Raw genomic sequence first — 27,669 nt, 5'->3', positions numbered from 1 at the left:
TTTTTTTTTAGTTTTTTTCGATCGAGATTAAAAACAGCAAAATATACCCAGGTATACCTAAAAAAAAAAAAAAAAAAAAACGTCAAATTATAATATTGCACGATATAATCATACGACACAAGTAACACGAATACACGACAAAAGACAAGAGGCGAAGAGCACAACTTTAGTTTAGCTTTATGCATTTTTTTTACTTTTCTTCTTATCTCGCAAAAAAGAAGGAAGCACCAAAAGCCTGTGTGAACCAGTGGCGTAGCTAGAAATTTGCCATCACTTGGGGGCCCGGGGGGGGGGGGCTTGACCTCTTTTGTGGCCCCCTGCATTTTGCGTAATATTTAATGTAAAAACACTCATTTGGGCCCCCCTCAAAATGGGGCCCGGGAGGATTTTCATATTTTTCCCCCTAAGCTCCCTTCCCCACCCTAGCTACGTCTCTGGTGTGGACAGGGATCTCGAAAAAGGATCTAACGATTTCTTAAATTTGAGAGTGTATGAGCATATTTTAGAAAGGAATTGGCCACACTGGGAAAACCCTGGTTTTCAAAAAAGTATCTTCTAAAATTAAATTTGGTTTGCAGGTCTAGAAAATCTTGTTTGTTTGTTATTTATCCTGAGCATAACATCCAGCACGTAGCCTATTCCTGTGATATTTTAATTTTTCTCTTAATATCCCCCACCTCCTTGTTGATTAAAAAAAATCCTGGTTGAGCGAATGTAGAAATCTAATGCTAATGCCACCCCTCATAGTGGCGCCCGGGTGGAAACGATCGTAGGAGGAAACGATTAGGCTAAAGCAGTGATTCCCAAAGTGGTCTATATAGACCCCCAGGGGTCTACGAAGACCTCCAAGGGATCTACGAAAGTAAAAAAACTAAATTGGGGGTCCATGAGATGCCCACGGGGGTCTACGATAATAGGTATCATTTAAGCACATTTAATGTTCACATTCCACTAATGTAATTATTGCATACAAATATATGATTTGTACCTTCGTTAATGCTTTAAATATTAATCCTGCTATTCAAATGAAAAATTGTTAAATAGCTTAATTTTGTCTACATGTAACTAATATTTAGAACAAAAAAAAGAAAAAAAAAAAAAAGAAATGTAGACAGTACAGCTTTAATTATTTAAAATTGGGATTCATTCCTTCCTTGTCGAACAAGCCTAAGTGACTTTTTTATGACGATATGAACCAGGTTCGCTGGAAGATCATCTGAGACAATGCTACCCTGACAAAAATAAAGATTTTAAAAACTTTCGAACACTCAAAGTTCAAAATAGACCCGCAAAATCATAGTTCGACATCATATAGAGAAGATGATGGTTTGTGAGTCTTACAAGATTTCCTTTCTTATAGCAAAATACGGAAAACAGCAAAGGTCAAACATTGATTCTACCAGCCGTTTTGCACAAACCTACATCTGTTATTATTAAAAGAATTTCTTTAAGCAACAATACAGTTCAAGGTCGCTTCGGTGGCATGAGTTATAAAATTAAAAGCTTCTTATGTAAATCTTTGCAAAAGACATAAATACAGTTTGGTCTGACAAGGTGTAGCGCTGTGTGCTACAAACTGTCTAATGGTCACCATCTCATCTCATCTATGCCTGTGGTCCCTTCTGGGCATAGGTTACCAACCAGCTTCCTCCAGGCATCTCGGTTCTGGTCAAATCTCTCCAACTTTCGCCACGTCTTGCCCATTTGCTTCCAGATCGCGGAGAACTGGAGAACCACCATGAAAAAAATCCAGCTATTCATTAATACCTGCCTGATGAAAATTCTTATGATCCGCTGGCCAGACAAGATCTTGAATGAGGAACTGTGGCAAAGAACAAAGCAGTAGCCCACTGAAGTAGATATCCTTCAGAGACGCTGGAGATGGATAGTTCACACCCTTCGCAAGCCTGCATCCAACATAACAAGGCAAGCCCTAGCCTGGAACCCCCAAGGAAAGAGAAAGAGGGGACGGCCCAGGAATACATGGCGCTAATGGTCACCGTCTCCTAATATTTCCTTAGGGTTGACCCACGAAACCTTTCCCATGTTTGGGTATAGTAGCAAGGCAGCAGAGGTTTGAATTCAGTTTTCCTTCTGCTAGGTGGGTAGCAAGGCAGCAAAGGTTTGAATTCAGTTTTCCTTCTGCTAGGTGGGTAGCAAGGCAGCAGAAGTTTGAATTCAGTTTTCCTTCTGCTAGGTGGGTAGCAAGGCAGCAGAGGATTGAATTCAGTTTTCCTTCTGCTAGGTGGGTAGCAAGGCAGCAGAAGTTTGAATTCAGTTTTCCTTCTGCTAGGTGGGTAGCAAGGCAGCAGAGGATTGAATTCAGTTTTCCTTCTGCTAGGTGGGTAGCAAGACAAGGTTAATAAGCCCTTTCTGCTAGGTGGGTAGCAAGCCAAGGTTAATGAACCCTTCTGCTAGGTGAGTAGCAAGACAAGGTTAATGAGCCCTTCTGCCAGGTGGGTAGCAAGCCAAGGTTAATGAGCCCTTCTGCTAGGTGGGTAGCAAGACAAGATTAATGAGCCCTTCTGCTAGGTGGGTAGCAAGCCAAGGTTAATGAGCCCTTCTGCTAGGTGGGTAGCAAGCCAAGGTTAATGAGCCCTTCCTGGTAGGTGGGTAGCCAGACAAGGTTAATGAGCCCTTCCTGCTCAAAGCTTACTGGTTTAGGCTCCAGTTATTCGCCTTTAACCCTTCTCCTGTTAATGAAAACAGTTCAGCAGATTCAACATTTGAGCCACACGTGAAAAATACACGAGAAACTGCTCTATGCGAAACCTTTTACAATGATACTTAAAATATTTAATGATGGAAAGACTACTTCATTGAACGACAAAGTCGTATATTAAACATAATATCTGTAGTTGTGTAATTTTAAATTACTTTTTCACTCTTCAACTCTCTACAGTTAGAAATTTGTTTAAAAAATGTTAATGAATTTGCAAAAATGTGCAAGTTGAGCAGGGGGTCTGCCGAAAACCAGAATACATGGCAAGGGGTCTACGAGACAAAAAAGTTTGGGAACCTTTGGGCTAAAGGGTAGCGAAACAAGACTCCCGTGGGGGGTGCCTAAGGGGGGTGCGAGAGCATCCTCATTGCACTACGCGGAGTTGTAAAAAAGCTCCCACAACCTTGTCACAATCCAGGCGCTGTTCCTTAAGGGGCCGTTACATAACAAATGGCGTGTCCCGCATGGTTAGCCTGGTATAGAAAAGAAAAATGGCGGGGGTCTTAGTAGATCTATACGCGGCCTCTTGCAGCGAGTCTGACCGGCGCCTTCGACACGGTATATATATATATACATATTCGATATATGAGAATAAAATAAGACTGTTTCTCAATCTTCGGCGAAAAAAACAGAAAAAAAAAGTCTTTCTCTTGCAAGCTTGGGGGTCTGGGAGAGCGCTGTAAGCTTCTTCATTGGGGTTCGGGGCGAAGCCCCGACGCCAAAAGCGTTTTCTTGCATTTTTCACGTCTGAAACGCATTCTCCTGACATCTACAGCTCATTATTTATCAGTGGGGTTCGGGGCGAAGCCCCGACGCCAAAAGCGTTTTCTTGCATTTTTCACGGCTGAAACGCATTCTCCTGACATCTACAGCTCATTACTTATTAGTGGTGTTCGGGGCGAAGCCCCGACGCCAAAAGCGTTGTCTTGCATTTCTCACTGCAGAAACGCATTCTCCTGACATCTACAGCTTATTATTCATCAGTGAGGTTCGGGGCGAAGCCTCGACGCTGGCATTCTTCACTGCAATAACGCATTCTCGTGCCCTACAGCTCATTATTCATTCTATTATAAAGTGCCTTTTGAATAATGAGAAAAATATTCTAATATGAATTTGTAGTCCCTTAATACATTGCAAATAAAACCGATTTGTTCTTTGAAAAGATTAGATACCCCAAATATTTAGATTAAGGTTTTGAGGATCGCCGCCGAAAAAAAAAATTCGATTAATAATATTCAATAAGAATCTGGCATACATTGTGAGTTATAGAGCTAAATTTATTTAACTAGAAAAATATGAGATAGAGTAAAGGTTGGAAAAAGTCGACTAGGAAAAGATTATCTGGCTTTTGAACTCATCTCAACCGTGACTGTTATATTGAAAAATTTCGTTTGAATTATAACGTTTCCAAAGCAAAGTCTTTCTTAAAATAGTTACGATAACTTCATGTCAAATTACACAAACTCTGTCTGGAAAGGGCAAGGGCGGTAAAATGAAAACTATTAATTCTCGCTCCTTTTTATAATTTCTGCTATTGATTACATTTTGCATTAAAGAATAGGGGTTGGGCGACTCGATATAAAAATTTACTTTATAGCATATATAAATTTTATTAGTGACAGATTTTTTTAATTTTGTAATTTCTTACTATAATACAAAAAGAAAAAGTATTGATTTTTCCGATGGGGGGAAGGGGATTGCATGTATCGCACTTCCACCTGTTTATATTATATAGATATTCGACTAATTTTGTTCACATACTATGATTTCTCCATAAAATGGGACCGCCCCCCCCACTCAAAGGGTTTAGATGGGAAGGGCGGTGGAGGTATTTTCTCTTCCCCTTCCAATCGGCCAACAGGTGAACGAAATTATATAAAGACCGGTTAAAATACCAATAACAAGTTTTAATCATATAGATATTTAATTGATTCTGTTAGCAAACTGTGATTTCTACAAATAAATAGGACCGCCCCCCCCCACTCGAAAGTTTATGGTGGGTGGGGGGGGGCCGGATTGATGCCATCGCCCCCTCCCGACCCTACCAAATCGGCCAAAATACTAGAAAGGGGGGGGGGCGAAATAATCTAAAAATAGGTTGAAATATAAATAATTAGTATATATTATTAACATAAGTAATAAATTCGCATACAAATTGTGTGAATTCTATACTATAATTCGTCCCCCCCCCCCCCCCCCGGATCCGCCAGTGATGTCAAGCCCAGAAGGTTCCACTTTTTGTCCACTCCAAATGTGTGCATTTCGTTTTTAACAAATACAATGGTACACGTTTACCTAAGATCTATGGGATATATATCTAATAATACTAATATAGTTCAGTGATGCCCTTTTAATACTTAAATTATGTCAAAGGTCACATTTCTAATCACACTCTAAATCTAATGTTTTCCCAACAATAATATTTCCTGGTTTAGCGCTACTAGATCTAAATCTAGATTCTACTTCTAGACGTAGGCCTAGTCTAGATCTAGTCTAAATCTAGAATGATTCTCTATTAAATCTAGTTCTATGTCAATCTATGTCCTTATAATATAGTCCTTAGTCTTATTCCATTCCATTGAATCGGATGATTGATATTTCTAGATTTTGATATGTGATATGGTTACGGTATCTTGATAATTCTTATTTATTTTTATTATTTATTATTATGTATTTAGTCTATTATATAATATAATTATATTTAATTTAATTAAAGTTATTTAAAGGTATAGTCAGTATAGATTATACTAGATCTAAATATAATATATATCATGATTATATATAGATTATAGAATAGATCTATATAATATATATTTTATATTACCAGTACTATAAAAAATACTAGTTAGTATATTTTACTTTTTAGACTTCTTCGTTCTCATTTTTATGTTGGAGCTTTCAGATGATTAGACCAATATGAATATATGAGATGAACTGTGCAGTGGTTTCCAAATCAGGGAGCTCTCCATAGTTTTCTTTCTATTGGGGTGTTTTGGGGACACTGGGAGGGGGGATTTTTTTGCAAACCCTAACCCTAACGCATAGTAAACCCTAACCATAAGCATAAATGCGCGTACAACATATATATATGTGTGTGTGCTTGTGTACAGCACCGCTTAGATGGTTCTACACTATTTACCAGCAAGGCGGACATACTAAATCGCTGGACAGAACACTACAGTATGCTGTTCGGTGATAAAAGGCACGTATCGGAGAAATCGCTGGCAAATGTCCCTCAGAAAACTATAAGAGAGGAGCTCGACTGACCGACATCTGAAGAAATTGAGACAGCAATATCTAGACTGAAAAAGCACAAGGCACCTGGCTCTGATGGACTTCCCGCTGAAATATTTAAAATGGGTGGTGTCGCCCTGACTGAGAGGCTAACAGACTTGTTCGCTCTATGCTGGGAGAAGTGCGTGGTCCCACCTGAACTTCGAGATTCCGTAATCATATCCCTATACAAAAAGGGTGACAAGTCTAACTGCTCCAACTATCGAGGCATTACACTTCTGTCAGTAGCAGGAAAGATCTTTGCTCGAGTGTTGCTCTACCGACTAAACCAGTCTTTAGTGGACGAGGACTTATCTGAAAGCCAATGTGGTTTCAGAGCCGGTAGAGGTACATCTGACATGATATTTGTTCTGTGACAACTACAAGAAAAATGCAAAGAGCAGAACCTAAACCTGTATGCTGCCTTTGTGGACCTCACCAAGGCTTTCAACACGGTCAGTCGCGATGGTTTGTGGAGGATTTTGGCTAGGCTGGGATGCCCACCTACGTTCCTATCCATTCTCAAGCAGTTTCACGTGGGACAAAGAGGCCAGATCAGACACAATGGTGCCCTTTCTGATCGCTGATGGTGTGAAGCAGGGCTGTGTATTTGCCCCTACTCTATTCGCTATCTTCTTTGGCGTAATGCTGGGTCAAATGAGGCAGCGATAGCTTGAAGGCATCTACATCCGGTTTCGTTCTGACGGCAATGTGTTCAATCTCCGGCATGTACTATCCCATACAAGAACAAAGGAGATGGTCATAATGGAGCTTCTCTATGCCGATGATTGCGCCCAGCTAGCCCACAATGAACATGACCTCCAGAACGCGGTAAACGAATTCTCATATGCTGCCGCCTCTTTCGGTCTATCTATAAACCTCGGGAAAACAAAAGTCATGTTCCAGAAGTCACCCAATGAAACATACTCAGCCCCAAGGATCACAGTAAACAAACAGCCCCTTAAAATGGTAGACCACTTCACATATCTAGGTAGTATAGTGTCAAATGACACCTCACTTTCAAGGGAAGTTGATAACCGTCTGGCCAGGGCTAGTAGTGCCTTTGGACGCCTTCAGGCGAGAGTTTGGAAGAACAAATCGCTCCTCCTGCCTACTAAAATCAATGTCTACCAAGCGGTGGTTCTCTCAACCCTTCTATATGGACATGGACACTATATAAAAAACAATTAAGACTTCTTGAGCGCTTTCACCAAAGATGCTTGCGCTCCATCATGGACATACAGTGGCAGGACTGCACTACAAACCGCGATGTCCTTGCGAACGCTGGTATGGACAGTATAGAGGGACTTCTTATGGTTCGACAGCTACGCTGGGCAGGGCACGTATCCCGTATGGGAGACGAACGTAGGCCAAAGGCAGTCTTTTCTGGTGAGCTAAAAGGTGGTCGGCGTAATAGAGGTGCCACACGGAAACGCTTCCAAGACCAGCTTAGGCATCAACTTTCCTTGGCTGACATAGAAGAGAGCACCTGGCCGCATGCGGTGTCAGAACAACACAGCTGGAGGTCACTCGTGAAGGCCGCGGGATACACATTTGAGACCAAAAGAAAATCTGCTGCCGAGGACAAACGCAGACGACGAAAAGAAAATCTAAATCCACCACCTGTGGACAATGGTTATGCTTGCCCTGGATGTGGCAAAATATGTAGGTCACAGCTGGGGCTGCACAGCCACAGAAAATACTGTATTCCTCACTAATCTTCGGACTCAAAGACAAGCCTTATTATTATTATTGACAGCTAGAAGGTCTGGGGGAGTGCTGTAAGCTCTCCCAATGGGTTCCGGGTAAAGCCCAGACGCCAAGAGCGTCTTCTCTGCAAAAACGCATTCTCCTAACATCTACAGCTCATTATTCATCCTATTCAAAAAGGACCTTTTGAAAATGTTTTACTGAAAAATATTCTAATATGACTTTACAGGCCCTTACTACATTGCAAATATAACCGATTTGTTCCTTGAAAAGATAAGATACCCCACATATTTAGATTAAGACTTTTAAAAAAAGCTCATTTGTAAATGATACATTTTGTTCAATAGGCATGTTTGTAACTTTGTTTTGTTATAAAACTATAATTCAAAGCTCTTAACAAAAAATTTCAGAAGTGGGAGAAGAAAGTGGGCAATTTAGATTCTACTCTAAATTTTTTGCATTTTTAGGATTCAAGCATATATTGGGAGTTATAGTCTTAAAAAATTTTTATACAATAGAAAAATATCAGTATGAGTAACGGTTGGAAAAAGGTGACTAGGAAAATAATATTTGGGTTCAGAACTCATCTCAATTGTTACTCTTATAATGAAAAATTTTGTATGAATTCTAAATTTTCCAAAACAAAGTCTTTCTTGAAATAACTAAGATAAATTTGTGTGCAATTACATAAACTCTGTCGCCATATTTGACTATTCTGTTTTAAAATGTCATGTTTTCCTCTGAAGAGGGGAAAGGGCGGTAAAGTGAAAATGTTAATCCTCGCTCCTTTTTATCATTTCTGCTAATGATTGCATTTGGCATTAAAGAATAGGGGTTGGTGCGACTCGATATAAGAATTTAATTTATAGCATATATAAATTATATTAGTGACCTTTTTTTTTTTTATTTTGTAATTTCTTAACAGATTTGGTAAAAATAAAGCAAAGTCAAAATAGCATTAAAGATAGTGTTGCTATGCTAACAGTGTTCATATAGAATTAGAAAGTTTGTTTATATTATTAGTTGTACATCTACAAATAATAAATTAAAATTATCAAATACTTTTATGGACTGAAAGGGGGTAACAATTTATGTTGCACATCCAAATTAGAACTGAGAAAAATAGGCGCACAGAAGTAAAAGGCTGGCCACCTAGGGACTAGGCTGTCAGTCTAGAGTCTGCTTAGTTTAAAATTTGTATACTCTTAACTAGATGTATTATATATTTTTTGTTGTTACATCACTTTTTGACACTAAACTTAATGATTATTATCTGCCTAGACAATGCAGGTTATATGTGCAAGGCTTTGTTGATAGATGAACAAAAACATTTAGGATAGGCATAGTATATGGGATTCCACCTAGATCATATAAAAACACATCTTACATTAAAGGATGTATGATAACACTTCAAATGAAAGCGAAAATATTTTGTATACATTCTTACCTTAGTTATTGTATTGAAATAAATGATAAATGTTTGATTAGGGGTGCATCTGAAACAATACAAGACTATTTGAAACATCTCACTTGGTGAAACAGAAGGATGTAAATCAGAAGTCTTAGAACAAATAAAAGATCTATAGCTGAAACTTGTTTTCCAACATGGCTCAGAACTTACAGATGCAGCAACGTTTGGCAGAAAAACTTATCATTCTGAATGAACATGCAGTTGGAATGTTGGTCAGGATCTACAATATTAAAAGGGTAACATTTTAGAAATACTTTTATTCTTGGCATTGTTTTGGCTAAAGCTAGAGAAGAAGATACATGTCTATAGGCTATTTGATTTATTTAATATGTGTACTGAAATTCTAACATTCTAATCTTAATATGAAAGATGAGGATTCTCAAAAACATTGCATAGATATACTTATTTATCTATGCTTGAACAGTTAGTTGAAAAAACATTCATGGAATACTTTACTGTTAAATTCAATGAAATGTCAAGAAAAATGGTTTCTTTATTTAAAAACAAAGCTTATACGAGGTGTAGTTGTATCTATTAGTTTGGATTAGTCATGTAATTAACTTTGTAATAGATCTAGACCAACAACAAGGATAGGAAAAGCTACCACAGCATTGGCAAAACTCTCCAAGCGCGTCTGGGAAAATGGTAAATTGACCACAGCGACCAAAATCCTAATCTACAATGCCTGTGTTGTGAGCACTCTCCTTTATGGCAGTGAAAGCTGGTCAACATACATGTACCAAGAGCACAGATTGAATAGTTTCCACTTGCGCTGCCTGAGACGCATAATGGGCATCTCTTGGAGGGACCATGTCTCCAATCAGGAAGTTTTGAGATTGGCCAATATGAACAGCATGTATGCTCTCCTGACACAAAGAAGATTACGCTGGCTCGGACATGTCACCCGCATGCCAGATGGCAGAATCCCGAAAGATATCTTATATGCTGAGCTTGTGGAAGGAGTCAGACCCAAGGGCCGCCCAAGACTAACATATAGAGATGTCTGCAAGCGAGACATGAGAGCCTCAGGCATCAGCGAAAGTATGTGGGAAAACATAGCCAAAGACCGGAGTGCATGGAGACAGACTGTGCGTGCTGGAACAACCCTTGCTGAGAACAAAAGAATTGAAGAGGCTTTAATCAAGAGGGAAAAAAAGAAAGCTGCCCTGTCTGCTAGCCCTAAATCAGAGGCATACACATGTACGAATTGTGGCAAAGTCTGCCGTTCTAGAATTGGCTTGATTAGCCACACCAGATTCTGCCCCGTCTCAAGATTAAGCCAAAACCAGTGACTCATTTGGGCGCATCCATTGCCTTTCAAGACAAAAGGAGCCATATATATATAGATCTAGACCAACAACAATAAAGCTGTGGGATTAGAAATATTTTTACAAATTGTTTTTGTTTAGCACTATTTCATGCTTTTAGCTTTCTCAAAAAGAAAGGAATATCTGGGTGAATTTTACCATAATCATTTTTTCCAAGCATTTATAAAAAAAAAAAGGGGGGGGGGGGTCGGAAACAAACTCATGACTTAAGCCTCCTTAAGCCGACATTCTACCCACTCTGCTAGTGAGATGTTGAAGATTGTATAGTTATCTATAGTTTGTTTCAAAGTTACTTTAAAGTGCTGACTCATTCAGCTTATACCACCACCTCAGTCAAGTACAATTTCTTTCACTTGCTAGAGATACCAAACATGATAATTAATTACCAATAGTTAATTAACTAATTGGTTAATTTTTTTATTGATTGAGTTGATATAAACTTTGTAAAAAATGAATGATTTTATAAATCTTTCTTTGAAGGTCTTAGCAGAATTCAGACCAGAAATATTGAAAGACAAAGCCATTCAAGCTGCAATAGAGAAAGTTTATCTCAAAAAATTCCCTCTCTATGACAGTAAAGCAAGTCAGGTTTGTTGGTTGTATAGAGAAAAACAGATTTGAATTTATTGTGATAATCATTTACTTTACTTTGATAGTATAGAAAAAAAATATTTCTTTTTGTTTCTATGTTATCTCTGTTATTTAATGACAATTGAAAGTTGTTGTTTTTATTAGTTCTTTGCTACATTAAATAATGTTATGTCATAGTTACATACATTTAACCATTCATGCACATAAAAGTATAAATTGTATTTTCTTTAATATGATTATATGCAATTAAAAAAAAACATTTTGTTTTAATTACATATTTTTAAAAAATTAACATTTCAGTTAATCAGTTTTTTTTTTTTTAAAGCTGACTGTTGTAAATCAAAAGAAGGAAGACATTTTACAAGCTCTTTCACTATTTTATTTGACATTTGTGGAAATTTTAACACTAAAGGTAATTTTCATTAAAGTGTCAAAATGCATTAAATCCTCAAACTTTAAGTTGCTTCTGTTGTGTGTATAAACTTAAAAATTGTTTCTGAAATTTTCCAGAGATTTAGATAAATTACAGAAATGGTAATCAAATCAGAAAAATTGCAATTATTACGAGTAACAAAAAAAAAAAATTAATTAAAAACTACTTTTCATATTCATGGTAAACTCAAGCTAAAAACTCATAGAACCTGGTTGTTTTAATAAATGAAAAGTTAAGGAATCCTCCCCCCCCCCCCTTTGACAAACTTATTAAAAAATCAAAGCATTAGGGTTTAAAAAGTAAAATTTTACAGATCAAACCAGAATATAAAACTTAACTTTTTAACGTTACTTTAGATCAATGCTAGAAAATATGCACAAACATGACATGTAACCTATAACATCTACCTTGACCAAGATTAGCATTGTTAGAAAAGGCAGAGTAAGTAAGCTAGAGAGCACACAATATGCCCACTTCTCATTGTTTATTAGGTACTTACTTGTGATATTTGTTTCAGGACCAAATAGTTGAACTGCTGACAACAATAGATGCTCTTCAATTTCATTTTGATATTGTAAGTTGGATTTGTGTTTGTGGAACTGCTACATTGTTAGTAAATTTTGTGGATTAGCTATATATATATATATATATATATATATATATATATATATAATTTTCACCAGGTCAGCTAGTTCTTCTTCTGTCCCTGCTAGGCCATCAATGTCATCTGCGAAGCGCAAGTTAGTGATTCTTCTTCCTCCAATGCTAACAGTACTATCATAGCCCTCGAGAGCATCTTCCATTATCCTTTCAAGGAAGATATTGAAGAGTGTTGGTGAAAGTAGGCAGCCTTGTCTTACTCCAACTGTGGTTTTGAACCAGTCCCCAACATTATTGTTGAAGTACACTGCACTGGTGGCATCCTTGTAGAGGTTCTGGATAACTTTGATTATGTTGTTATTGATGTTGTAATTTTCCATTGTCACCCAGAGTGCTCCGTGCCATACTCTGATATGATGTTGTCTGCTATCGGTTTTAGCCGGTTTAATATAATTTTTAACAGTACTTTGCTTGGATGGTTTATGAGGCTGATGGTGCGATAGTTTTGACAGAGTTGCAAATTATCTTTCTTTAGAAGGGTTATGATGAGTGACTGGGTCCAGGGTTTGGGCCATTCTCCTGATTGCCAGATCTTGTTGCATATCGTTTAGAGTACTTTTATCATGGTTTCTCCTCCCGCCTGTAGAAGTTCACCAGGAATGTTGTCAACTTCGGCCGATTTTCCCTTTTTCAGGGTTTTTACTGCTGTTGCTACTTCTAAGCGAAGAATCGGATAGTCGTCAATTTTGGATACTGCCGGGACATTTATTATCTCTGTATCTCCTGAGATTTCAAAGTTATACAACTCTGAACAGTATTCCATCCATCTTTTTAACACATCTTTTTCCTCAGTTAAGCATCTATTGTTTTTATCTTGTATTGTGTTTTTCTTCCATGCTTTGAGGTAGTGAGGCCCTTCACTAGCTGGTACGCTTTTTTACTGTCATTCCTGTTAAGTCCCTGTTCAATTTCTTGACACTTCTTCTCTATCCACTTTTTCTTTGCTTCTTTCATTCCCTTTCTAACCCTAGCTGACCTGGTGATGCACATTGACAAGACTTCCGCAGCATATGGCATGCAAATAAATGCTGAAACAACCCAAATTATGACCAATAGCCAACAGGGCTTTAACTCTTTCTCTCCGTAATTATTTTCCTCGTTCAGATAGAATTATTCATTTTGCTAATTTGTATTTCACTATCCTGTTATGATTAAACTTCAATAATGTTTTTGTTTGTTATAAATCCAAAAATCTATTCAGTTTAATTGGGCCAAATCAACGTTGGCATCGTCATTTAGGAGAGAAAGAGTTAAAAGAAGCATCAGTATTGGAGGTGAAAAGCTGACTAGTATTAACAGGTTCAAATACCTCAGAGCTATTGTCTCAGATGAGGGAACAAAACCCGAACTACTGGCCTGAATAGCACAGTCCACAGCAGCCCTTTCAAAACTGAAAATAATTTGGAAAGACAAGGGCTTGGCCCTCGGCACCAAAATCAGACTGATGCACTCCCTGGTCATTTTTATATGCTTGCGAGTCTTGGACGCTGACTGCAGAGCTAGAGAGGAGGATCCTAGCAATGGAATTGAGATGCTACAGAAGGATCCTAGGCATCACTTTCAAAGACCGCATCACAAACCAAGAGATTAGAGACAGGGTTACTGCAGTGATCGGACCCCATGATTACCTGCTAACTCTTGTAAAGAAACGCAAGCTTAAAATATATGGCCATATTACAAGATCCATGGGGCTTGCAAAGACCTTCCTTCAGGGAACAGTAAGAGGAAAAAGAAGAAGAGGCAGACAGAGAAAGTGATGGGAAGACAACATAAAAAAATGGACGGGCCTACCATTGATAGAGGTTTTAAACAAGGCAAAAGACAGGGTGGAATGGAGAAAGACAGTCGACAAATCTTGCTTGGTGCCCCAACAGACTAAGGGTAGCTGGTATATATAATTTTAAAATGCTTAAAATTTATGTTGTTTGGATTTTTGCAATTTTTTGTTTAGGTCTCTATCTTCTTCAGTTTATATATGTAATGATTCGCCATATTTGCAGAGAAAGAGAGTACTTTACAATTTTATCACATTTTCCTTTTTCACCAATGCTTAAAATACATAACTTGCTAAAAAATATGATTTTGAAATGTGGTGATCCTGTGTGTTACTCGTGTGTATTATAGTATAATCAGAATTCTTGATTATCTGTGGCATCTCTCTTTGATCAAACTGGGGTGTCTCTTGCTGCAACATTGTCAAACGTAGGTGTGTTAGGATCAGTTAAGTTGGCAATCACTTTTCTTATCTCGCCAAATGTTTGTTTAATCTTTTGTGCTCCACCTGCTGATGTAAATACTGCCTTTGAAGAACTGAATGATGTTTGATCAGATGTAGGGAATTTGTATGACTATTCGGAGGACAACTATATTGGTTACCGTTAACAAAACACAGAGTGACTCCAAGATTTACATTAGCATTATGGAATATTAGAATTGGAGTGCAAGACAATGGACCATGAATAAACAATTCAGCGGAGGGATGCACCATGCATTTCATCTGTCATCACACCAATGTCTACAAATTTATTTCTCACTTGGAATATAAATAAATGTAACATTATGAAATTATTCCTTTTAGCTTATTACAATTATTGCATAATGTTTGCATAATTGTATTTTCAAATATCTAAAGAGTTTCCTTCAAAATGACTGAAAAATAAGGATAATATTGAAAAAAAAATATTGGCTCCATTCATATTTTACGATATCTTAAGTATTTCTCGCAAAATGGCTGAAAAAACAAAATTTCCGCACTATTTCAGCGCTATTTTATCGGGGAACCGTCCATCCAATCATAATCAAAATTTGAATACAGACATATGCTTGACGACAACACATGAATCAGTCAATATCAACCAATTATTTGATTCATTAGTCATAATTAATTGTTTTTATATAGAAAATGTACTTTGCTAAGGGGAGATAAGCTTCTGTAGAATTGAAAGATAGCTAGTGTAATATAAAATACTTAAACATTTATATTAAAACGCACTTAAAAGTCTAAGATAAAGTAGAAAAATCAAAACGTTTGGTCTAAATTTTACGTACTAAGCTCATCCAACTCTTCAATTTTTCTACATTATTTTCTATGTTTTAGCATGTTTTAATGTAAGCATTATTTTTTTTATACATATTTATTAATGAATTTTGTGTTTATGTAACTATGCAAGTCAAGTTAGTGTTTGCTGGTCTGCTGTATTATGTTTATCAATCATGTAGTTGTTTCTTGTAGTTTGTTGAAACCACTTGTCAAGATGTGATGTAATAAAATGTCTACTCATACTATAGAGGAAGTCTCTATTTGTTATTTCTGTGTTTATTAGTCAACACATATTTAATGCACAATATTAATAGTGAAATTTGAGGTTTTTTTAACTTCTGTAAGAAATAATTTAGTGCTGGCTATTTAATGATATATTTTGTGCAACTAGTAAATAGCTGTCTATTTTAGGTAAGGTATATGTTTGTAGATCTTTACCTCACCATGGAATTAGTAGGGATTGGCTTTGTGGAACTTTACTTTTGTATTAGAAATAAGGGTTTGGGTGTAAGGATTTTTTTTTTCATTTCTATATTGATTAGTTTTCTTTCTTTCTTTTTTTTTTTCTTTTTAATTAAATAGATTTCTTTATCTTAAGTTTTTTTTATGTACTTAGACATTGTAGATATTTTTTTGGTATATTTTCATTGCTAAGATGGATTAAATGTCATAGTAATAAGCAGTAGACTGTAATAAAGACAAGAGTTTATTTTTAATTGTGATATGCTTCTCAGATAAATTACATTTTTTAGGTTTTGAATTTTGATCTCACAAAAAACTATCTTGAACTTGTGACAAGTTATATCACTCTGATGATCCTAATTTCACAAGTTGATGATCGCAAGGCAGTTTTATCCCTTTATAATAATGCATTTGAACTGAAAAATAGCAAAAGGTACATTTTCTTTTAAATAATTGTTGTACATATACTTTAACAATTTAATAAAAAAAAGGTATCTTTTATCATTTGGGTAACTTTTGTATTATTACAATACAAAAAATAAATTGTTCCTTGTTTGTGATTAGGTTAAGGTTGTAGCTTGTCTCCTACAAATACTAGAAAAAACATTAACATAATGAAACACTATATCATTTCTTAATGCATCTTACATGCATCTCAATGCATCCATCTTAATGAAATCATAAATCTATAAATATCCTATCTAAATGTGCTTATGTCTTTTAAAAATATATGTAAAAAAATAACCTGGGTTTTTGCTTAAATTACAAATATTTTAGGCATTATTTATAGCAGTGTACTGTGAATTCATTGTTTTGAGTTTACTGCAATGATCTCAACTTATGTCTTCAGTAAAAAAACAAACAAAAGGAATACCTTACTTCATTTAAAACAGTCAAACAGTCTTTAAATGATATTAAACTTTAGCTCAGTATGGTTATTGTTAAAAATATATGTTGAACTATTTGATAATATTTTTTTTATTTTCTGAAGTGATCCTTCTTATCATCGTCTTGGTCAAATGCTTATTGATTATGAAGCACCTTTAAAAAAATTGACTGAGGAATTTGTTCCACATTCAAGGGTAAGCAAGAAAGATTTGCTGTAATATTTGTTTAATATATTGTATTGAATTTCTTTAAAGTAGTTATGTTCTTAGATAACAAATAAGTATTTCCTACCCTGGTTGGGTGTTGCTATTCTGGGTGGTCATAACATTCTTTGTGGATATAGCTATTCCAGGTGTATATATCAAGGTGCTAAATGCATATAGCTGACCTGAGTGAATACATCTACTCTGAATTGATATAGATATCCTGGTTAGGCATTATTTTTTTCTCATTTCACATTTGGTACATTGAGACTTACAAAATCTGAATCTGCGGAATTTAGTATAAGCTGAAAAACTACATTCAGTTAGGCAGTTAGGCTAACAAGTAGTTTATTCATTTAATATATTTAATATTAAAAATTCAAGTTATTTATACACCAAAACTTTGTATTTCAAAACTCTCAATACTTTATTTGTAGAGATATGAAAATATACATTTTTTTTGGCTGCCTTTTCTTTTAGCTTTCTAACAGTTTCTGGAATTCTGATCAATGGTAAATGTGATACAGTGTTGGTTCGATGTTGTGAAACTTGGTACTAAGGAGTACATTTGAATTGTGTGTTTGCATCTTCTTTTGAGTTTGTGTTTCTTTAATCTTGTTATGTTTTATTTCTACTTCTTGATGAATTTCCCTGTTGTTTTTACCTTTGAATATTTCATTGTTTCTTTGACTTGACTCATTTACCTTGTTGGTTTAATCCTTTGCTTTTTTGTTAATTGTTGCATCATATTGATTTCTGTGTTGATTTAACCCTTGATTATTATTTAAGATTTTGGAAATAAAAATCTAAAAATTAACTTTACTAAAAATAATGTATATATGTATTTATACATAGTTGTTTTTTTTCCCCTGCTTTAGAGAGTCAGTTTGTTCACAAGTTCGTCCATATTATATTTATATCTTTACTTTCAAAGTTTCTATAAATTATCTTAAAAATTTAAATTGATGTTTGTACCCAACATGTGAAATTCTTTTAATATTATAAGGTTTGTTAATAGAAACTTTTAAATTTACAAAATAATATATTAGAAATGCAGATTTTTTTATTAACGAAAAGGCTGCAACTGACAATAGTAAGTGAAAGTAAAGGCAGTTGATTGTTATGCTGGTCACATGACAACCTCTTTAATCATCAACCATAGAAACATATACGCTTTATATATTCCATCCCATAGACCCCAAACAGTTTATAATATAGTTAAGTTAGAAACAGTGAGATTATAAAGGGTGAAATACAAATTAAAAACTGAAAAACTACATACAATTTGGCTAACAAGTTAGAAATATATTTCTATTCCACTGAAACTATAAATATGAAATTTTAAAATAAAACCTTGTTACTCAATTTGTCATTCTCACGCTATATTAATTAGAAACAGTTTGTATTAGAAATTGAAACCAAATGTTTGCATTAGACTCTTTATTTTAATCCTTTTTTAAAACTATTCACATTTACTGTTTCTAATAAATATATTGTCATCATCGTTTCTAGTTAAATAGTGTCTGCTCAATAAATCTTGTAATCCCCAGTCATTTCATCTCCTTGTCATATAATCCCCTATACTATTCTCCTGGGGGTTAAAAAAAATTGCGAAATTATCAAGAATTTAATTTGATATCAAATAATAATTTCATTTAAACATGATAATAAGTATGACATTTAAATATTTTCATTATATTATTGAACATTTTAGAAATATTAAAATATACACTTGTATTCAAAATTTCAACATTATTTCAATATCTATTAATATCAATACTGATTTAAAGTGTTTATGAATTAATAAGACAAGTAAGGTAATGATCATAGATAAAGAAGAAATTGACTGGTGGGGATAAGAAAGAGCAACTGACTTATAAAGAAAGAGGATCCTTAAAGAATTAGTTATCACTTTTTTTTTATAATCTCTTGTTGTTCCATGTAAGTTCAACTTCATAACCAAGTTCTGCCCCTTCTTACATTTTATATTTATTAAAAACCCTTGGATTTCTCAAGCTGTTGTTAACCTGCTTCATGTTTAATTTAATCACAATACTCTTTTGGTTTACAGAGGAGTGGGATGGCTGAGTAGAAGCACCAAAATAAGGACCCCCCCCCTTCCTACACCTTTTCTTTCCTAGTCCTATCCGCTTCAAGGGCTACATTTTAGATTGAACAGAGGGAAAAGCTTTACAATGTATGATTAGGTAAAAATATCAACAAGCAGCATTTATTTTTAGATTATTTTATGTATTTGAAGACAATACTTTTGACACCAGAATTAAGTGTCCAGAGATTAAGTGACTGTGATTCTTAAAAAAAATAAATAATCTGACTTTCACTCTCTTCAAGCAAATCAAACTGGCTTGTGTGGTTAAAAGTCAATCTTATTTCTGAAATTTGAATTTTGTATTTTTAGCATGTAATACCAGCTCTGAAATCATTACATAAAATATATACCACAAGAAATTTGTCTGCTGAAGAACTGAGGACATACCAAGTGCTAGCTATTTTTTATGATTCTTCCAAGATGGCAAACATACCTTCCACTGAAATGGTAAGAAAGAGTTATAAATCATCTTTGTACAAGACATATTAAAAGTAAAGTAAAGACGGATTACAGAAACATAACTATACAGTCTGTCTGTCTAGTCAAATGTTTGATTTCTCCCACACCTAATCTTGATCAAGCTAAAATTTTGCACACTTATTTCTTTTACCTGACAAAACAAGAATAAAAAAATAAAAAATTAACCAATTAGTTAAATAACTATTGGTAATTTATTATTTTGTTTGGTGTCAAACAATAGAAAGAAATTGTACTTGACTGATGTGATAGTATGCATTGAATTAGTCCCTTTATACTTTGCTTTCAATTTGAAACTAACAATAGATTACTATAAAACCTTCTATTTTCATAAGCACTTCTCTGGCACAGTGGTTAGTGTGTTGACTTGAGAATGTCTGAGGAGGCTAGAGCCCTCAAGTTTGAATCAAGGATGTTCAACTTTTAAAAAAATTTTATAAAGGCATTTAGAAAGCGATCAGTGTAATATTTACCCAGATACCTCCTTCTTTATCCTCCCACCCCTTTCCCAACTTGTCCCGGCATGTGAAAGGATCATAGCTTATTGAAAATGCCAAAAGCATGAAATAGTGCTAAACTAAAACAATTGGTAAAAATATTTCTCATCACATAGATTTATTATTGTTAGTCTTGATGTATTACAAATTTAATTACATGACTGGTTGAAACTAATTAATACAACTAAGCCTAATATAAGCTTTGTTTTTTTTTAAAGTATTTTTTATATTTTCTTGTTTTGTTCTTTTATTTTGTAATGAAATATGTAAGACCTAATAATATAATTTCATATTCAATAGATTCAGTGTGAGTATTTGTCTTTAGAGACGATGGAAAGATGGATTGTATGTAAGTTAATTATTTGTTTTTTTTGCTCGCATATACAAATTCAGTTTTATCATAAGAATAAAATAATTTTTGACTTTAAAAAACAAGAGTTTTGTCATATAGTATTAATTGTAGTATTACCTTTATAGGAATTTCAAACAGAGTAACATATTTTTTTCAAATTGACAAATTCTCAGATGCATTGTACTTTTTACTTGCAGTTGGTTTTCTTGTATGTAATCAAGGTCTGTCTGACCCCTCAGCAGTAGAACTATGGAAACTTGCACTACAGTCCAACTTATGCTTCACACTATATCGAACAGATATGCTGCTCTACAGTGATATTATAAACTTCTTTGAGAATATGAAAGGGTGAGAGGTCTCATTCTGTGTCAACATTTAGCTTGAGATTTGTTGAAATAGTACATGCTGTAACTTGAATCTGTTAGTCACTTTGTAGAAACCACTGTGATGTCAGGTGCCTCTCATTCACAATGACATCCAAGGAAAGTGATAGTCACCATATTATAGTTTACACTTGCATCAGATAAGCAAAAATATATATTTTTGGTGTTGTACCGTCTATAATTCATTATATACATTTTATTACAATAGGAAAACACATATATATTTTTTTTATAAATCCCTAGTCAATATTTAAAGCTAAATTAATTACCAATGATATTTCCATGTTAATTATAATGAACCTCCCTATCAGTCCCAATTAACTCCCTTTCAATGACACAAAAATGAATGACATTTATTATAACAATATTTGTTCAGTGATTTCAACTCTGGAAATCTGAAGTCATGTAATTTCTCATGATTCTATCTTGAAACAATTAACTTGAGATTTGAATGAATAAAAGCTTTAATTTTTCTATTTGCCAGACAAAACAAAAGAGCTTCAGAGGTAAAAGAGTTCCAGATTTATTCTTTACAAAATTCGTAAGTAGAGAAATTCCAAAGCTTTAGTCTTTTTAGAAATAGGATGCTAAAATGCAATTGTTTTTTTTAATTGCACTAAAAAACTTAATTCCTTTTTTATTATTACTTGAACAAAATTATTTAAAAAAAAAAAAATTTCTTATACAATAGAGCAATTTTTCACAAAGAAAGACGCAAGTTTCTGAGAAATTCTTTAAGAGATTTGTCACTAGCCTTTGCAGAACACCCTGGATTACTAGGGCCCAAGGTAATATTTAACATGACTTAACTGTTTTCATAAATCTATTTGTTTTAATATATAGTAATTAATATTAAACAAACAGTGGTCTAATTATAGGATTCATTTAGTTCATGACATGTAATTTTTTGAGTAACCAAAGATATTTTGTTAATAAAATGCTTGCAATCATTCTATCAAAAGCAATATATTCATGTTTCATGTATGTAGGTTTTTTCAGGTCATATCATTGGAGTTTTTGTTTTGACTCTTGATTCCACACTTTTTTCATTACTGAATATATCTCTGCCAGGCATTATATGTTTTTCAAGGCCTTTCATTGGCTAGAGATGAGATCCTATGGCTGCTTAGGCATATTCACTTGTCAACGTTGAAAAAACAAAACATGAAAATATCTCCAGATGATTTTACTGACAGGTGATTGTCATTTTTGGTAGTATGTCACATTTATAGTTGGCGTCTTTTGTAGTATGTCACATTTATAGTTGGCGTCTTTTGTAGTATGTCACATTTATAGTTGGCGTCTTTTGTAGTATGTCACATTTATATTAGTTCTCATGTATTTTACATTTATAATCACACATCACATTTAATTGGCAATCTGCATTTATTTTCAGACAACTGCCTGAGTTAATATTTTACATGGAGGATATCAAAGGTAATAAGGTTATATCTCATGCATTAAACAATATGTATATTTTTTAAGTTTGAAGATATATATTATTTAGTAACTTAATTACTTAGATCCTCCTAAGCCATTTGTTGCATTGGGTGACAAGCTGTCTCTACAGACATTGGTTGCCAGCAATGTTTGAAGCCTATTCCCAACTGGTCTCCACTGCCTTAAGATCCTCTATAAAAATGCAGTGCCATATTATACAAGGACATCCCTGTTTGCATTTTTTACTTGTTTTGGCCTCCTCTTTATAACTAAAATAATTAATTCCTGTTTTCAAAAACAGTGTTTATGATTTACCCTACATTGTATTCAATTGTAAACTTTGGGTTATAAATTTGATTTTAAAATTTCATCAGTTCTGGTGAAGAAGTACAAGGAAGTGGTACAGTCCTATTACAGCCAATATTTATCTGGATATGATTCTGTTCTGCTTCAACAGCTCATGTCAGTAAGTACTAAGAAATGGCATAGTGCTATTATAATCATTAAATACATTTCCTTGTATGAAGCAGTTGAAAGAGTATTTGTTTTTGTGTCCTTAAATAATTGTGGGTGAAATGTTGGTAGCATAATAACTAATCACCTTTACTTTGTTAAAAAAAAATATCAGATACCCGCTACATCTTAACATGATATGAATGTCATAAAGTCTTTTCTTGGATTCTAACTTCATAGTCATAAAACTAGCATTTTTAAATTCTATCACTGTGGCACATATTCAAGTCTCTGTCAGTAAATAAAAAGAAGTTGAACAGTCCTCTCTGATTATGATTGTGCTGCCTGTAATTAGTTAGAATATTATGTCTCAATCCCATTGATCACCAGCTTACTTCCCCTGTCTCTAGCTACTGACAGACATGACCATAAAGAATGACACTGCTCATTTCTTGTATTATTGTATGAAACAGACAATCTCACTTTGCCCACCAGATGAGTTAGTCTTGTTGAATTCATTTGTTGAAAGTCTTTCTGGGCTTCAAGACATAGCAGGTAGGAAAGTTTCTATTTTATCCATAAAATCAAACACCTCAAATTGAACATAGACCCAACTATTATCTCATAACATTACAGTAGTTTTTAGTTCCCCAAATTATACTAACCCACTAATCTCTTTCCTTATCTGTCCTGCAAGAACATTTGTTCCACTTTCTTTATTGACTTAGTCCCCTTTTTTTATTGAATAGTTTCCTTTTGAAGCTGTTTGTGAAGGTAATCTCTGTGTTTATTTACATTCCTGTATTCAAGTATTATTGTATGAATTATATTCTCTGCCTTACTCATTTAAAATGCATTTCTTCTTCAGTGATTTAAGAAAAGTGATTTTGAAATGTCTAGAGATTCCGTACTTTATATAAATAAAATACAAAGTTCTTACTCAATAATTCTCCCGCACAAGGGCTATACAAAAATATGAAATTTCACCCTTCAATCATATCCTGAAATCTGCCAACTAAAATTAATGTTTTTTTATTCATTTTTTTTTTCAAATCTTCAATTTCAATGCACATTTTTAATCATTGTCATAATATAACTATTTTTATTTATGAATGAACAATATTTAATTTTTTAAAATTTGCATGCCAGTAATAAAAATGGATTCATTAATATTGAATAGTTACATTGAAAGAAATCTCATTCTTAACAGGATAAAAGTAATGATAACACTTTATAAAAGGACATTGATATTTCCTATTTTTCAAAAAACATTGGCTAGCACTATTAGTTTCTAAGTGTATGTAAGTGGAGTGTGTGAAGTATATGTTAAATGTGAATGTTTGTTTCTTTAAAGAAGATGACTTAGATCTTGAACTTAAAAGCCAAAGAATGTACAGAGTGAATGTCTGTTTCTTTGAAGAAGATGACTTAGATCTAGAACTTAAAAGCCAAAGAATGTATGGAGTGAATGTCTGTTTCTTTGAAGAAGAGGACTTAGATCTAGAACTTAAAAGCCAAAGAATGTACAGAGTGAATGTCTGTTTCTTTGAAGAAGAGGACTTAGATCTAGAACTTAAAAGCCAAAGAATGTACAGAGTGAATGTCTGTTTCTTTGAAGAAGAGGACTTAGATCTAGAACTTAAAAGCCAAAGAATGTACAGAGTGAATGTCTGTTTCTTTGAAGAAGAGGACTTAGATCTAGAACTTAAAAGCCAAAGAATGTACAGAGTGAATGTCTGTTTCTTTGAAGAAGAGGACTTAGATCTAGAACTTAAAAGCCAAAGAATGTACAGAGTGAATGTCTGTTTCTTTGAAGAAGAGGACTTAGATCTAGAACTTAAAAGCCAAAGAATGTACAGAGTGAATGTCTGTTTCTTTGAAGAAGAGGACTTAGATCTTGAACTTAAAAGCCAAAGAATGTACAGAGTGAATGTCTGTTTCTTTGAAGAAGAGGACTTAGATCTAGAACTTAAAAGCCAAAGAATGTACAGAGTGAATGTCTGTTTCTTTGAAGAAGAGGACTTAGATCTAGAACTTAAAAGCCAAAGAATGTACAGAGTGAATGTCTGTTTCTTTGAAGAAGAGGACTTAGATCTAGAACTTAAAAGCCAAAGAATGTACAAAGTGAATGTCTGTTTCTTTGAAGAAGAGGACTTAGATCTAGAACTTAAAAGCCAAAGAATGTACAGAGTGAATGTCTGTTTCTTTGAAGAAGAGGACTTAGATCTAGAACTTAAAAGCCAAAGAATGTACAGAGTGAATGTCTGTTTCTTTGAAGAAAAGGACTTAGATCTTGAACTTAAAAGCCAAAGAATGTACAGAGTGAATGTCTGTTTCTTTGAAGAAGAGGACTTAGATCTAGAACTTAAAAGCCAAAGAATGTACAGAGTGAATGTCTGTTTCTTTGAAGAAGAGGACTTAGATCTAGAACTTAAAAGCCAAAGAATGTACAGAGTGAATGTCTGTTTCTTTGAAGAAGAGGACTTAGATCTAGAACTTAAAAGCCAAAGAATGTACAGAGTGTGTATTGTCTTTTTTGAGAGTGACAGCTTTTGTGTTGATTGGAGACATAGCATGGTATTTCATTCTCTTGAGCTACAACTGACAGGGCAAAGTCATTTCTGCATGTGTTGGGCATCTTAAAAGAATGTGTTTGCAATGGAAGGCTCAGTTGCAAAAAGCTGGGGCATTATAATCTGGCCATTTCATTGTAGGATGCCAAAGAAAAATTTAGTTCTGGTAAAAATAAACAACATATAGCAACTTTTCACTATCATATGGGTATCAGCTAAGCCCATTTGAGGATCAGATGTAAAACATTTCATCCTTAAGGGCTACTATAATTTAGAAGTTGAAAACTTTATGTTGTAGGCCTCAATAAATTGAGTCAAAAAAACATAGGCAAACTTTTTCAATGTAACAAAGCTAAAGTTTTAACAGCATGTGTAAGAGGTAGAACTAAAATTATGGAAAGAGCCTAACTATCATACTGTTCATTAGGCTGCTAGGATTGTGGGGCCACAATTCATGCAATACCTTGCTAAGAAATAAGAGTGGGTGTCAAAATGAATATAGCAACTATTTTGACATGAGAAAGCAGTGGTAACAGCTTGTCATTTAATATTTTTTAATAAAACAAATATAGCTAAATATTTTCAATAAAAGTATGTTCATTAAAATAATTGTATTTTATTGAACAGAACAACAGAATTTTGCTGTTCTTGCTGTTGCTTTTTATTTGCAACATTTTTTTTTACAATTTTTACATTAAGGAACAATTTCAAGACAAACATTATAGCTGATTTTTAATCTTGATATAAAACTATGCAGATGAAAATTATCTCATGGATTTAGGAATTCTTAAAGTTTTATAACAGATTCTAACATTGTTTAAAAAAAAATTCAATTTAAATTTTCATGTGCTTAATTTCAATTCTTAAAAATTTTGATAGTAAATTTGTCAAAGTGTGATAAAAAAAAAAGTTAGTGACAAGAACAAAAAAAACTCACAAATATTTTTACATTAATTGCATTGAGTTTAATATTGTCAATATTAGATGCTTTCCCTCTCAAAACACTAGAAGATAGCATTTGTCCTTCTATTTACAGTTAAGAAAATGTTTTGATAATGAAAGGAGAGGGTTGCATTCCATTGCTTCCTATGCCCCTTATTAGGGTGCTATTATGCATGTAATTGTGTTTGAATGTGCTTTCGTTATGCAACAATGCATCTTTATATTCTGTATGTACAACTTTATGACATATTTTTTTACAGAAACCTTCCACCTTGATGTCAATATTTTCTCTTCATAATATGCTCTTCATTTTATTTATGCATTTATCTTAAGTGCTTCAGCTGCTTTTATACTTTATGTTACCTAGCTATGAAGATTTAAAAAGCAAATATCTTTTCTTTTTTTTATAGTATTTAAATTTTCTCTATTTACATACCAGTAATATAAATTAATTCATTTATATTGAATATTTATGTTGAAAGAAATCTCATTCCTAGTTTGCTATTAGATTTTTTTATAGTGATCATGTTTTTACCAATACACATTTAAATGTACCTTGTTTTATACAGGAAATGATTACAACAATGTTCAACTGAAAGGTTTCCGTTTGGACTGGTTTAGATTTCAGGTAAATAATTAGTTTTCATCAAAATAATTTACCATGAGAAGTGATTACTATTAATTTCTATTATTAGATTATGAATATAGTTTGAACAATCTTGATAAAACTTGGTACAAATGTTCCTTGAGTACTAACTTGAACCGTAGTGTATGTATTGTAGCCCTAAAACAAACTTAAGACCCTCAAAAAAAAAAAGTTGACCAACTATATGAAAGCATTTTAACTTCATTTATCTAGGCCATGATACCATGTTTACATGAAAAAGATCGAAAGGATCTAGATCTAATTTTAAGAACTACACTTTGCGCTGATAGTTTTTTTTAATTGACACATGAAAATACAAAATATAGTCCATTGATTTCATTATTTAATAAAATTAACCTTCAAATTTGTGTTTCAAAAGCATTTTTTACATAAATTTGTTCCTTATTTCTGCGAATTTAGATTTCCTTACGTATATTCTTTCATTAGACAATACCGTAATGTTACACATCTTTCTATTCCTAGGTCTAAAACTCTAATTTAACTCTAAGATGATAGAGCTTCTCTTCGCAAAGATAGTTTTATACTTTAACACATGAACATACTAATTATAGTCCATTCATTTCATATTTTAATCAAATTAACATTCAAATTTGTTTTTCTAAAGCATTTTTCATATATTCGTTCGCTAAAGCTGCGAAGCTGTGTTGAGATATATTCATTCATGAATCGCATACTAAAAAAGGTCACATAAGCCTTCACGCAGCGCAGAATGAACTCTAAGCAAATATTTAACTCTAGATCTAGATCTATGTCTAACTCAAGATCTACTTTATACTTTAATACATGAACATACAAAATTAAGTCTATTCATTTCAAAATTTAATCAAATATATGTAGGCCTACAAGCAAATGTTTTTATTTGAAAAAATAGATTTAAGTGGATTAGCTATTTTGATAGCTCCATTCATACTATTTTTACATTCTTGCATTCCGCATTTGCTTTACTTATAACATTATTATTTCGCTTAATTGTTTACAAAACACTCTCAGTGAC

At 33.8% G+C, this 27,669-nt stretch overlaps 1 protein-coding gene across 5 annotated transcripts in view; it reads left to right on the top strand.

Annotated features, from left to right (window-relative positions):
• The first annotated feature begins 5,102 nt into the window (after positions 1-5,102).
• LOC106054792 (nck-associated protein 1-like) overlaps positions 5,103-27,669 on the top strand; it is a 51,011-nt gene continuing 28,444 nt past the window's right edge. Inside the window, exons 1-17 of one of the 5 annotated variants that reach the window (XM_056044811.1) lie at positions 5,103-5,193; positions 9,194-9,412; positions 10,985-11,092; positions 11,421-11,507; positions 12,046-12,102; positions 15,981-16,123; positions 16,682-16,772; positions 19,201-19,338; positions 20,166-20,214; positions 20,415-20,565; positions 21,085-21,141; positions 21,292-21,388; positions 21,672-21,796; positions 21,997-22,037; positions 22,415-22,506; positions 22,904-23,048; positions 26,578-26,636. In XM_056044811.1, the coding sequence (XP_055900786.1) occupies positions 9,311-9,412; positions 10,985-11,092; positions 11,421-11,507; positions 12,046-12,102; positions 15,981-16,123; positions 16,682-16,772; positions 19,201-19,338; positions 20,166-20,214; positions 20,415-20,565; positions 21,085-21,141; positions 21,292-21,388; positions 21,672-21,796; positions 21,997-22,037; positions 22,415-22,506; positions 22,904-23,048; positions 26,578-26,636 (1,542 nt within the window). In that variant the 5' untranslated portion in view covers positions 5,103-5,193; positions 9,194-9,310. Of the gene's footprint in view, positions 5,351-9,193; positions 9,413-10,984; positions 11,093-11,420; positions 11,508-12,045; positions 12,103-15,980; positions 16,124-16,681; positions 16,773-19,200; positions 19,339-20,165; positions 20,215-20,414; positions 20,566-21,084; positions 21,142-21,291; positions 21,389-21,671; positions 21,797-21,996; positions 22,038-22,414; positions 22,507-22,903; positions 23,049-26,577; positions 26,637-27,669 lie in introns of all 5 variants that reach the window. The other 4 variants (XM_056044813.1, XM_056044810.1, XM_056044812.1 and 1 more) reach the window with 4 other exon arrangements.

Source organism: Biomphalaria glabrata, chromosome 10, assembly GCF_947242115.1.
Source record: "Biomphalaria glabrata chromosome 10, xgBioGlab47.1, whole genome shotgun sequence".
Taxonomy (NCBI): domain Eukaryota; kingdom Metazoa; phylum Mollusca; class Gastropoda; family Planorbidae; genus Biomphalaria; species Biomphalaria glabrata.
This window is presented reverse-complemented; position numbering and strand designations above follow the sequence as displayed.